Source organism: Culex pipiens, chromosome 1 (genome assembly GCF_016801865.2).
Source record: "Culex pipiens pallens isolate TS chromosome 1, TS_CPP_V2, whole genome shotgun sequence".
Lineage (NCBI taxonomy): Eukaryota > Metazoa > Arthropoda > Insecta > Diptera > Culicidae > Culex > Culex pipiens.
Window position 1 is genome coordinate 115,750,896 of NC_068937.1, and position 12,572 is coordinate 115,763,467.

The 12,572-nt window shown below is 42.0% G+C and overlaps 1 protein-coding gene across 4 annotated transcripts in view; it reads left to right on the forward strand.

Moving 5' to 3' along the window:
- The first annotated feature begins 5,725 nt into the window (after nt 1-5,725).
- The window catches only part of LOC120415538 (SKI family transcriptional corepressor 2-like), a 116,147-nt gene continuing 109,300 nt past the window's right edge, over nt 5,726-12,572 (forward strand). Inside the window, exons 1-2 of one of the 4 annotated variants that reach the window (XM_052706206.1) lie at nt 5,726-5,977; nt 8,185-8,463. In XM_052706206.1, the coding sequence (XP_052562166.1) occupies nt 8,434-8,463 (30 nt within the window). In that variant the 5' untranslated portion in view covers nt 5,726-5,977; nt 8,185-8,433. Of the gene's footprint in view, nt 6,741-7,717; nt 8,464-12,572 lie in introns of all 4 variants that reach the window. The other 3 variants (XM_052706205.1, XM_052706204.1, XM_052706203.1) reach the window with 3 other exon arrangements.

Genomic DNA, 12,572 nt, shown 5'->3' on the forward strand with positions numbered 1-12,572 from the left:
GCCGCCAGACGCAAGATGTTCTGCCGTGTGGGAGGCTTTGACAGGTTGCGCTCGTATTTTGATTTTTGTCTGCCTTGACAATACGTAAACGGAATCGGTTGTTGCGTTTGAAATGGAATACGTCAACGATTCGATTCCGTTTCAGAATTCCGATTGAGTTGACTGGGATTTCGCGTATTACATACACTGATAATCAACATTACACACTGTTCAGTTCACTTTTACACACTTGTATGGGATTTTTCAGTTCAAGTATGATTACACGAAAGTGTGTAATCATACTTGAACTGAAAAATCCCATACAAGTGTGTAAAAGTGAACTGAAAAAAGTGTAATGCTGTTTACCAGTGTATGTACTACCTAGAGAGCCTGGATCTTATTAGAGAACGGACATCTCAAACCAAAAGTACCAATCGAAGCACGAGAACTGTCAAACGGAGGTACCAATCGAGCAAAATCCTTTGTCTTATGCTCGATTGGTACCTCCGTTAGACAGTTCTCGTGCTTCGATTGATACTTTTGGTTTGAGATGTCCGAGGGCTTTTGTTAATTTGATTTGGTTAACCGCGGTGGATTTTCTTGAAATAATTCGAACTGTCAAAAATCCACCAAAGCATCTACCGGTGGATACTTTTCTACCACAGATTTTTGTACGATCAATGTGGTAGATGCTTTGGTGGATTTTTGACAATTCGAATTATTTCAAGAAAATCCACCGCGGTTAACCAAATCAAATTAACAAAAGCCCTCCGTTCTCTAATAAGATCCAGGCTCTCTAGTACTACCCACTCAGAAAATAATCTGGTAAATTTGAGTGTCTGGCGCTGGCGGACGTTTGTCGTACAGTCTGAACTTCAGACACACTTGGCACACCTATCCTAGACAAGTTTTGCGTAACGCCAGATGAATCTGGCGAAAATCGGGCGAAAGTTCTGCCAGCTGTCTGGCACAAAAATCAACCGGTTCAATCGGTTGAACCGTGCACGACCGGTTTATGTCATATTCGCCAGAAATCATGGCAGAAATCTTGGGTAAATCTGGGGGAAATTCTGCCAGATGGCTGACGCAAGCCCCCAGACGAACGCCAGAAATCCTTCCGCCATTTCCGACTGGGTACCCACTCGGAAAATAATCTGGTAAATTTGAGTGTCTGGCGCAGGCGGACGTTTGTCGTGCAGTTCAGACACACTTGGCACACTTATTCTAGCCAAGTTATGCGTAATGCCAGACGAATCTGGTGAAAATCGGGCAAAATTTCAGCCGTGCCCGACCGGTTTGAGTCATATTCGCCAGAAATCATGGCGGAAATCTGGGGCAAATCTGGGAGAAATTCTGCCAGATGGCTGGCGCAAGCCCTCAGACGAACGCCAGAAATGCGTCTGCCATTTCCGACCGGGCCGGTTGGTTGGTCAAAGTCAAACTAAAAAGTGACGAGCTGTCACTTTTTACACGGCGCTCACGCACACTATCAAAACAAACGTTTGGTACACTGAAAATACGCCACACTTTTTATTCAAGTGCCCAAACACATGAATGATTGAATAAAGCCACATCATAGATCTAAATGGTTTGTGTTTCCACATCAATCCAGATCACAATCAAATGCATTATTGTTTGGGCGATTGACTTTTTGGTATTTTTTGACCCGTTATTTTCATTCAGGTGGCTCAAGCTTTTCAAGTGTTTTGCTCATGAATTTGTTCCCACTGTCTTGAAATATTCAAAGTGATGAGGAAAACACTTGAAATTGATTTTAAAATTTACACAAAACAAGCACTATTCAAAGTCAACGTGATTTTCCTCTTGAATTTAATGTGTTTCACTGATTGATTTTAGCGCAAGTTTTATCGATGGCTAGAAGGAGTACCGTAAACTGGGGTCAATCGGGACACATGGGGCGAATTGGGACAGCAGTTTTAACCATGTTGGAGCACAATATTTTGATTTTTCTGGTTGGTTTCGGTTAGAACAGACTCAGGCCAACAAAATGTGTACATCAATTTCCAAATTTAAAAGCTTTGAGTGCTCTAAAAACTGCTGTCCCTATTCAGACTGTAGTCCCGATTCACCCCAGATTACGGTAGCACAAAAACTCTCCCGTTTTCAACTGGCCGGCCGGCGCAGTGGTAGCGTGCACGACTAGCACCCAGTTAACTCAATCGGAATTCTGAAACGGAATTCAATTCGAATCGTTAACGTATTTGTTGTGAATAAGGCTTTCTAGGCCCAGTGACGGTTGAAAATGCGCGTTCCGACGCGGGTGTTTGAGCGAGAGAGAGTGTGCGCTTGGCAAACAATAAGCGTCTTTGGCCGGAAGATGAACTTGGACGAGCCGAAGAGGAGTCGAGTTGTGGATCGGTAAAGGGCGCCTTATGTTGGGGAGAGCAAGAATGGCTCTCAGTCCTGGCGGTGAAAAATTTTATCGGGTGAGTGCGTTCCTTGATGGAATAGGGCGAAACGGCGAGACCTTTGTCGAGAGGTGTCATTTTAGAAACCTCTCTTTCTCCATGAATTGTGACAGATGTAACGTCTGGCATCTGTCGTCTGATAATGTCAGACAGATTTAAGTCAGTGTTGCTAAATACCGAGCAAAACTAGAAAGTCTGCAGGATTGCAGACTTATGATAAACTTTTTTTTTCTTTTAGCCAAAATAATGGTACTTTGTAAATCTGATGCGCTGGACAGGAGGAACCTAAAGAGCATTAGTTTTAAAATTATTTATATTTTTTATAGCTTCCTGGAATCATCTTAAAATTAACTGCTAATATGTATTTATATATTCACTTTATGATTTAATTATATTATACTATTACTTGTCCTATGCCTAATCCTTAATCATACCATTTCCCCATTTTATTTATATTCTATTTGCATAAACTAACGATACTTTAAGAGACAGCCATGGATCCATCTGGAGCATTTGTTTTTAAATTATTGCTATTTTTTACAGCTTCCTGGAATTACAAATTTACTGTCGATATGTTTATTTATCTATTCACAATAAGATTTATTTAAATGTTCTATTCATTCCTTATCTTACTCCTTTTCATTAATCTTACAATTTCTTCATAACATATACACTCAACCCCCGGTGGTTGATCACCTTTTCGTTTGACACTTTTTTAGTTTGTACAAGGGAACCATCTGGAGCATTTGTATTTGAAATTATTGCTATTTGTTTTCAGCTTCTTGGAACCATATTGATTATATTTATTATATTTATTTGATTCATTATATTTATTATATTTCTTATATTTATTATTTATTATAATTACAAAACTATATGCTTACTAGATAATACACTACAGACTCAAACTTACACGTACAAACTTCCAAAACAATTATACATTACGCATTCAACCATTTTCATCGGCCCGATGAAATTCCCCTAACCCCCATTCCAAACCTCCCAAAAATATTCCGTTCACTTTTAAAAGTCGCATGGGTTCCCTGCACTTTTGCCACTAGTGAACAACAAAAACATCTCCTCCCAAATCCCCACGGGACTGTATGGGCGTAGCCTTGGAGCACAGTGTGGAAATTTACGTTCTTAGATATTTTTGGTTGTACCGGGCAGCAATCAAATTGTCTAAAAATATTGAATTGACCATTGTGGCACCCCCTACAGCGTGGTGCAGACCCGTTATGCTATGCTATGCTATGCTATGCTAATAAGGCTTTCTAGGCCCAGTGAAAAAAAAATGTAATTTAACTCAAAAATGACGAACTCCTCGTCACAGTGTCCTGATGCAAACAATGATCGAGCTGTAGCTGTCACAGCCCTGCGAAGTATGTTGGCTGACATATCGGGCAGTCAGTCAAAAAAAAAACAGCTAGAAGTCGCCTGACAAAAAATTTTTGCTAGAAAGAGATAGGAAACCTGATGCAAACAAACGTCCAGCTGTCATGTAAACATACTTTGAATGTGTTGGTAAATTTCTGACTAGAAAGCCTTATGCGGTTGGGAGGAGAACATGCGGGACCCAGAGAGAAGGAACACGGCACAATTCACTTAACTAAACTCTTTATTCCACTAGTTAATATGTAGCACGAACACTTGGCACGATGTTGATCCTTCTGATGTTGGTGGTGGAATGACGGATGTTGTTGTTGGTTGCGCGGCAGTTCAGCTGTCAGCGCGCACGACCAGGGTGGTGCAGAACAGGTAGCGCCAATCCTGGCGCGTAGTGTTGCCAAGATATGACAGTATTCCGTTTCCAACGCAACAACCGATTCCGTGTACGTACCGGTTGTTGCGTTTGAAACGGAATACGTAAGCGATTCGAATTGAATTTCCGTTTTCGAGAACCTGTTTATCGCTTGTATGTACTACTATTTTTCAACACCATTTAAAATTCAAGTGTTTGGCTATTGTAATTATTTCATGGCCAATCACTGCAATTTCAAGTGTTTTGAGATTGATATTTGAGTGCTCTGTACTGTAGGGTCAGATCATGTGCGAAACACTTAATGCGCTGTGGGAGTTTTGCTCAGTGTAGTGTGCGTGAACTCCGTGTAAAAGGGGTGTCATACTAAAAAGCGACCCCGTTCGTTTGACAACAGTTGGTGTCAAACCATCGGGGTTTGAGTGTACCACAGAGTACTCTGTGGTTCAACCGATTGAACCGGTTGATTTGTTTGCCAGACAGCTGGCAAAAATTTCGGCCGATTTTTGCCAGATACGTCTGGCGTTGCGCAAAACTTGGCAAGAATAAGTGTGCCAAGTGTGTCTGAACTGCACGACATTCGTACGCCTGCGCCAGACACTCAAATTTACCGGATGGGACGACTGAAAATGGTATTTTTTAATGGAGTACCCGACGCGATTTGTAGTGAGCAATGTATTTCTTATGGAGCGAACTGTCAAACTACCACTCGAATCGGGTATTCCATTAAAAATACCAAATAGTTGTGAATATAAAGAGACGAGTTGTTGGAACAACTCGTCTCTTTGTATTCACAGTAATGCATTCTGCTAAAACGCTCAACCAAACCACAAACCAAATAGTTTGCTTCTGTATGGTAAATTAATGTTTATTTTGTTGAAATGAGCAGTGTTCACCTTCTTTACACCACCTTGGTGCGCCGATATTGCGCCAACCTTGTTTGTCAAGCCTTGGTGGTTGAGACAGCTCATTCCCGCCAAACCTGTCGACGCGTGCGGTCGCAAGTATTGTTTTGCTCGCTAAATAAAAGTTCGTTTGTTGGAAGTAAAACGCGTGTTCTTTCTTTCCTCGATTCCGGTCCGATTCGCGGTAATTCGCTGTGCGGCAAAGTCCGTCATATTTTATTCGCCAAAATTATTTTTGTTTCCTTCTATCAATGTCGAATCAAGGTTTGCAAATGTACACTCTCACGATTTTCGTTAATCTATTGATCAGTATGGGCGACTACGGAGTTCGGAAGGAAAGGGGTCAAGAAACAGCTTTACGAACAGCAGAACAAAGGAGAGGGAGCGATTTCTTGGGGCGTTTCTTAACCCTCACTGGCTTGTTCTCACCGCCGCTGCTGCCCATTTGATTTTTTTCTTGACCAGTTCCTTCCGAAGTGCATATACAGCTTATATCACTAACAATGTCATTATGTTAACGAACGTTTATTATTCAGATTTATTATTATTTATTATTATTATTTATCATTATTATTACAGCCCTTTTCATATACTCGTTGATGCAATTTACTTTACAAATTGGGCATCTCTACACTAAAGCTATTTTCCAATGTATTGGTGTGTTTTAATTTCTCAATCAAGTGTAACTCAGCGAAAAATAAGTGCTTTCCTCTCTCACGCTCTCGCAACTCTCTCCCTCTCCCCTGGTATTTGCATGTATTTGTGGTGGTTTCCTCGGTCCATCTTTCTTGCACTGCTGACTCTGGGCAGCTCCTTCAGCAGCAGCACCAGCTCGCACCAGTAGTTGGTGCTGAGCCGTCGAGCAAAGAGGTCGTTCGTCGGTGGACCCTGTCGTCGTCGTCGTCGTGGGTTTACTCTAGAGATTGTGGTGGTGGTGTTCGTAGGGGGTGTATCATCGTTTTCGCTTCCTTCTGCGCTCCGTGTGACGATGGAGCAAGAGTGAGACAGCTGAAAAACAATAGCGAAATCAGTACACGACCTGGTAGTCGTAGTGAGCTGTGGGGGTAAAAAATTTGACGTAAGGAAAATCGCGACGAAAAAATCCGTAAATTTTTTGGGTTCCATCTTGGTTTGGAGTTACTGGACCCCTTGGAGGCAGCAGCGAGAGTTGGCCACTTCTTTCTGCCTCTCACTCTCTCAGAGATTTCTCGCGCTCTTGTGCGCGCGCACGCACACACTCACGCAGTGTTGTTTTTGATCTCCGTGCAGTAGTGTTTGTAGCGGCACCCTTTTTTCCCAGCTTCCTTTCCACAACACGCTACACAAGAAACCAGCGAGAAAGAGTCCAAAGAGGACCAGCGGAGAAAACGAAAGCAGAGGAAGAGAAGAAGAAAAAAGTCACTTGTCAAAGAAGAGAAAGTTGCACAAGCTACACTGGATCATAGCAGGCTCTGTGCAGTTTGTTATTGAGTGAGTGTGTTCCAAGGAAAATCCAGTTTTTCTACAAATCACAGCCTGCTGTGTGTAACACACCTACCAGACAACACTGCTGAAGGAAGAATAAGCAGAAGAAGAAGTAGCTGCTTTCAGTTGGATTCATTGAAGCGACTTGGAGTATACTGCGGAGAGTGGGAGGTTGGGCAGCAGCAAATAGAATTCTTTCGTACGGTGAGAAAGAGCATTTTTCTTAGCATTCGGTGCGTGTGTGTGAGTTAGAGTAAGAGAACGAAAAGGCGTGAGGAAAACACCAGCTAATTATGGTGACAGTGTTGTTATTTAGTGAGGAAGTTAGGAAACTAGACGCAAAGTTGTTGGGAAAGACTAGTAGTTTTAATCAATAGGTTTTCCCAACAGAATTTCTGCTAACGTTGCGTCATAGTTGAGCAAAGACTGTGTTGGAGCTAAGCTAGTGTAGGTAATTTGAGCAATTGGATAGAAATCAACACAAACAGGATTGATTACATTCGCGATGCAATTGTGACAGATTGACAAATTTGACAGATGTACTTACCACGACTGCGGCTGACAGCTTCACTTACACACCGTACTTACCTTGTTGAAAAAACATCGGCTGCCTCTACCAGGTACCTTGATTCTTACGTCCGTAATAGAGAAAGGTGTGCCGATAAAATTTGGAAACCCCGGAAACATACCTAAAGCAAGTGGCCAGTAAAAGATACACGGAGTACACAACTTTACGACCTGGGTGAAGCTCTTGCGCAGTGTTTGTGTTTCTAGGAGGAGCGTGTGAGTGTCTGTTTGTGTGTGTACGCGAGATGTTTACATCACGTTCTATGGTACAATGTGGATAAAGTGGAATACAAGCCAGAGTGTAGGTTCTCGCTTGCGTATTTTCGTTTTAATTGGACCCATTAATCATGGGTATAATGTCTTTTTTAGCGAAAATAAGTTTGCTCGAGGCTTGTCCAGAAAGCTTGCGTAGCGTGCTATTTTTAACGTCTCTGCAAAAGGTGACAAATTGTGTCTCTGTTGAATCTAATTGACAGAAAATGACAAAGTTGACAGATGTACTTACCGGTTTTCGATCCTAACACACATTCTACTTACCCTGACAAATAGGGAAATGCATCTCTCGATCGTAGTTTTGCCATCAAATTGATTTTTCTTCTTTATTTGCTTTTCAGCTGCCACATTTTGCATTCCATCTGTGTCGCGAACCTCCTCGTCCCCGTCTCGGACACGTCCCCTAGCGCTGCCAAGAACTCCTCCAGCTGTGAAGAATTCAAGTGAATTTGCTCCGTGTGTGCCAGAATGTTGTGCTGAGCTTGTTTTCAAACAAAACCTGTGTCGCGCTCTCTCTGTGTTTAGTGCGCACACCCTCGGGTTGCTGGTGAGTGCGTGCACACTAACACAACCGCACAAACGGGGAGGCTTGCGCGTGTCCTGTTTTGTATTGTTCTCGAAGAAAGTGTGCGTTGTGACCGTCGTCGTCAGTGAAAACAGAGAGAGAAGAAAGCAAACCTGCGAATATCTAAACAAATCCTTTCCTTTTGGGAATGACGAGTTGTCGGTGCTAGGCTGTCAGTGTCAGTTTTGACAGCTGTCAACAAAGTGTGAGTGAGGGGTGTGACAGTGCTTGTTTTCTGAAAAGGGGGTGTAATTCAGGTGTCGCACACAAAGGGATTACATCAATCAATATCGTGCTGCTGCTGGTGCAATTTGCATTGCACACACACATACACGGGCACACACCAATACTGACGCGCAGCAGCAGCAGTTCGTCAACATCACGGGAGAAATTGTAGAACGAGAGTGAGACGGAGAGGGAGAGCTCGGTGCAGAAGGAGAGAACGTGACAGCGAACCAGTTTTGGGAATCTTTTCCTGCAGGCTGGGGAAAGATGTCGTCCAAAAACATACCTGCTGATAAGGTGAGTGTTACATGTTTTGACAGTTGTCAATTTAAGTTTTGTTAGTTTACTTGTTATATTTTCCTCTTTATCGAACTTGTATTGATGATTTTATTTATTAACGAAAAAACATCAAGCATATGAAATCTCTTAAAGCAAAAGCAGACCCTTGAAATTCGAACTACTTTTAAGTCTTACACATCCCAAAGTCCAACAATGACAATCTGGGTGGACATTTTTTTGTCTTCTTGCGCTCACAAACCTTCCCAAGAGGATAGACAACGCCCCCGCACGTGTGTGCTGCCGGAAGATTTGCGGAAGTGGTCTGTCCCTTGAGGGGAAGGAACACGGTGAACATAAAAAAATCCAACCGAAAGCATGCCTCGTTGACAAACAAATAACATTTTTGCACAATTACCTTTCCGTTTGATTGTTTGTACTCGTCTTTTCAAAACAAAGAAGATTCAACCTTTCTGTCTATCAAGCAGCGGTCCTCTGAAATTTTGAAATCAATCCTAAATTTGCATGAGGGCCTGAGAAGCCTAAATATAGATCGAGGATCTTTCCAGGTGCTTGCTCCTATGTTTAGGCGGGGCCAGATAATGTCCAAAAACCTCGGAATTTGGCATTTTGGTTCTCTTCATTCTGGAATGGGTCGTTGAAAGCAGCATTATCCAAGTCTGACACAAATCATACTTTCCCATAATTTCGCTGCCGGCCAGCACTAAACAACTGAATTTATGTTTAAAAGTGGCCTTTGGACTCCTAGGTTCGAGCAGAAACTTGCAATAGAGACCACAAAAGATCCGGGGGTCGTTAAAGTGGATGGTTTGATTTTGGTTTTTTCACTTGCGTGTGTTCAATGTCTTAGACAGAGAGCTTAAATTTGTGGAATGTTTGTTTGTCTGTATGTGTGAAAGAAGAGTCCCAAAAAAGCAAATTCTATGCTCTCTACGAACAAGCAAAAAAAAGGTCCAAAGCCAAATTACCATTCATCGGAGGCATCGACAGTTCGTCATGTATATTTTCGGTTCATTTATTTTTTCTTTCAATGCTTGTTCTTTCCTTCGCCATAAATCAAAGCCAATAAAGTCCAGTGACTTGGCAGAATGGCATTTCTCCCGTCGGACTTTGTGACTTCGATAATGGAGAGGTGGAAGACAAGATTTCACAACCCTCGGGGTTGCAATTGCTGACTGTTTTTTTTTTTCGGTTGCTTTCGAAAACGAAAGAATGCAATTCGACTTGCCGCGCTAGGAAGCAATAAATGATTCCGGATATTCATTTTTTAGTTTTTCGGCAGCGGAAGTGATAACCTTGAACAAGTTTACGACTGAGCAAATTGGGTTGTAGACCATTTTGCACCGTAACGGCATTCACCTGTCGATTTGGAGAACTGCTTGCTTTCTTTGAGCTTAAAAATAAAGTGCACCAAGTTATTTGCCGATTTAAAAAAATCCTTGAATGCATCAATTCTAAATACTTCATATATTCAGTACAACTGCCATATTCTTGTAGACTGGAATGTTGGATCAGCTGGATGTCATGCAAAGTTCCTGATTTCCGATTATAAATCAGATATCACTCAATCGATGCCGTTGAAATCGTTTGAATCGTTAGTGCGCAATCAATCGTGAGCTAGCACGATTCGCAAGCAGCCAGCGATTTGACAGCAAACGATTCTGAATCAGCATGGAGCGACAACGCGCAATCGGTCTGTCTGAACGGATCTGAGAAAGAGGGAGAGCAAAAAAGAAAAGTGTTCAGTAGTGATTGATGTGGTAAGGACAAACGTTAGGAATTCATTAGAGCAGATTTGCGTCGCAACTGATTTTATTTAAATCGCCTAAACTGCCTAACTGCCTAAAATTGGTATTTCCTGTACAAATTTTCGCAGGTCGCAGAAAAACCTCGGCTAGTAAAAAAACGTTTTCAATCTATTGTGAGAGTCAGCATAAAAAATCGGCAACCTTAGTATTCCATTAGTCCAAAGAGTCCACACGGCGGCATCGGCGGTGGTAGTGCAATGATTTCCCCATTAAAATGCCCATTTATTTTATCATTGCGCGGCCACGAGTTCCCACTGTGGCTGTGGTGGTGGTGCCCCCATCGCCGCCATTCCCATTAAAAGATAAATCTTTGTCCCGGCTATAAATGGCTCCTGGTGCGGTTATGTCCAGCCATGCCCCCTCCCCTACCCCTCACTTCTGTCCCTATTTCTAAAAGAGAACAACCTTGCAGTTTCCAAAAACTATTTTGCAAATTTACATACCACATTTGTTCCGTGGCATTTTCAGCAGTAGCAAAAAAAAAAAAAAGGTGGAAAGCTCCAAGAGTTCCAAGTCCTGAAAAGTTGGTCAGTCAGACAGGAAAAGGAAAGGAGCTGGAGGAGTCTTTCCCCCAACAGACCATTACAATTTGCACAAAATCCCCGTTGGTGGAATACAGCAAGCAAAATGGCTCCCATAGTCGAAGTGTGTGTATCGTAAACTATCTCCGACGCCAGTTTTGCACTCACAACAGTTTATGATTTATGCTCCGCCCCTCGTTTCCTTCCCTGGGAGAGAAGGGATCTTCTTCCGACGTTGCGAGACTTGTTCCAGAAGACGGAAATCCTCTAGGATTGTTAAAAGTTGAGGGGTTGTCCCTAGAAAAAGGTAGGCAAAAGTTTGCAAATGTCTGAAACTTATGTGATCACGTAGTTTATGGAAGAAACCTAGCTTCCAGTAAATGACAGTTTTTTTTCTGTATAATGTCGAAAAATACGCAGTTTATGGACGAACTGATCACACATTCTAATGCTCAATACTTTCTTGCTGCCTTTTTTGTGCTACGGAGGGAAAGATTCGCTAACTTTATTGTTGAATTATCAGTAGTGCCTGTGTGGATCAATCGGACCGCGCGCTGGACTCACAATCCAGATGTCGCTGGTTCGAATCCCGAGGCGGACGCAAAAAATTCTAAGTGTAAATATAGGTATTCGGTGCCCTCTCCCCGTGCCATACCTTCACACTTAGGAGACCCGGGAGGCGGAGTCTTGTCGCAAAAAGAACGATACACACCTGTGGATCCATAAATAGCTAGCAACTCTCCATTGTTGATTCATCTGAAAATGTTGATTTAATAGCGGAAAACGGCAAAAGTGATGACAATTGGTCGAACGGCTTAGAGTGATTAAAATGGGCATATTTCCCCTACGTCGATTCCGTTCCGTCTGTTTGAAACATTTACTTACGATAAAAAATTTAAACGCTGGGAGCTATAATGCCGTTTTTGAACCACTTTTCGATTTTCAAAAAGCATTTTCTCTCAATTACCGTAAACTGGGGTGACTTTGATAGCCCGGGGTGGTATTGATAGAAATTTAATTTGGCCACTAATGTTGATACATCAAATGTAACAGTCACATTTTTGCATACATTTTCGATAATAAGCTATCCATTAATGCATACATACTCAAAATTCTCAAAAATGTTTAGATATTAATTTGACGGGCATTTAAAAAAAACTATCAAATTTACAGTTCTGGAGTTTTTTTTAAAAAGGTCCAATAAAACAAATTTCCAGTTTTTGCTTTTTGGGTGTTTTTGAAACCGCCTTGAGTCAGGGGTATTAAAAAACACCCAAAAAGCAAAAATTGAAAATTTGGTTTATTGGACCTTTTAAAAAAAACTCAAGAGTTTGTCTAGGAAACAGTTTGGCCAATGTTTGACAGATCCAAACGCGGTGGACACCAACCACCCTTTACGCCCAGCAAAACTGGCAGTGTTGCAAGCGTAAAACATACGTTGCCAGTGCCTATTTATTTTGCATCGGCCAGTCTGTTTCCCCTGGACAGTCTGTAATCAAAGTCACCCCAGTTTACGGTACCTCTTTCAAACAGCAGCTCTCTTAAAAAAATTATGGGTTTTATGTTTTTGTTTTGTGATTAAAATCATTTTCAGCATTCATTGATGTTTTTTGAGAATTTTATACTTTAAGAAAATATTTTTTTCAGGAATTTCGCGCCTTCTAACGTTCTGTTGCCCCAAAATTCGGTATTCTTTGTTTGCCTGAGTACTTCACTGCCGCTCTAATCGTGTCCGTCCCATATGCAAAAACAGCAAGCCGAGAAAAACACGTGTCAAAGT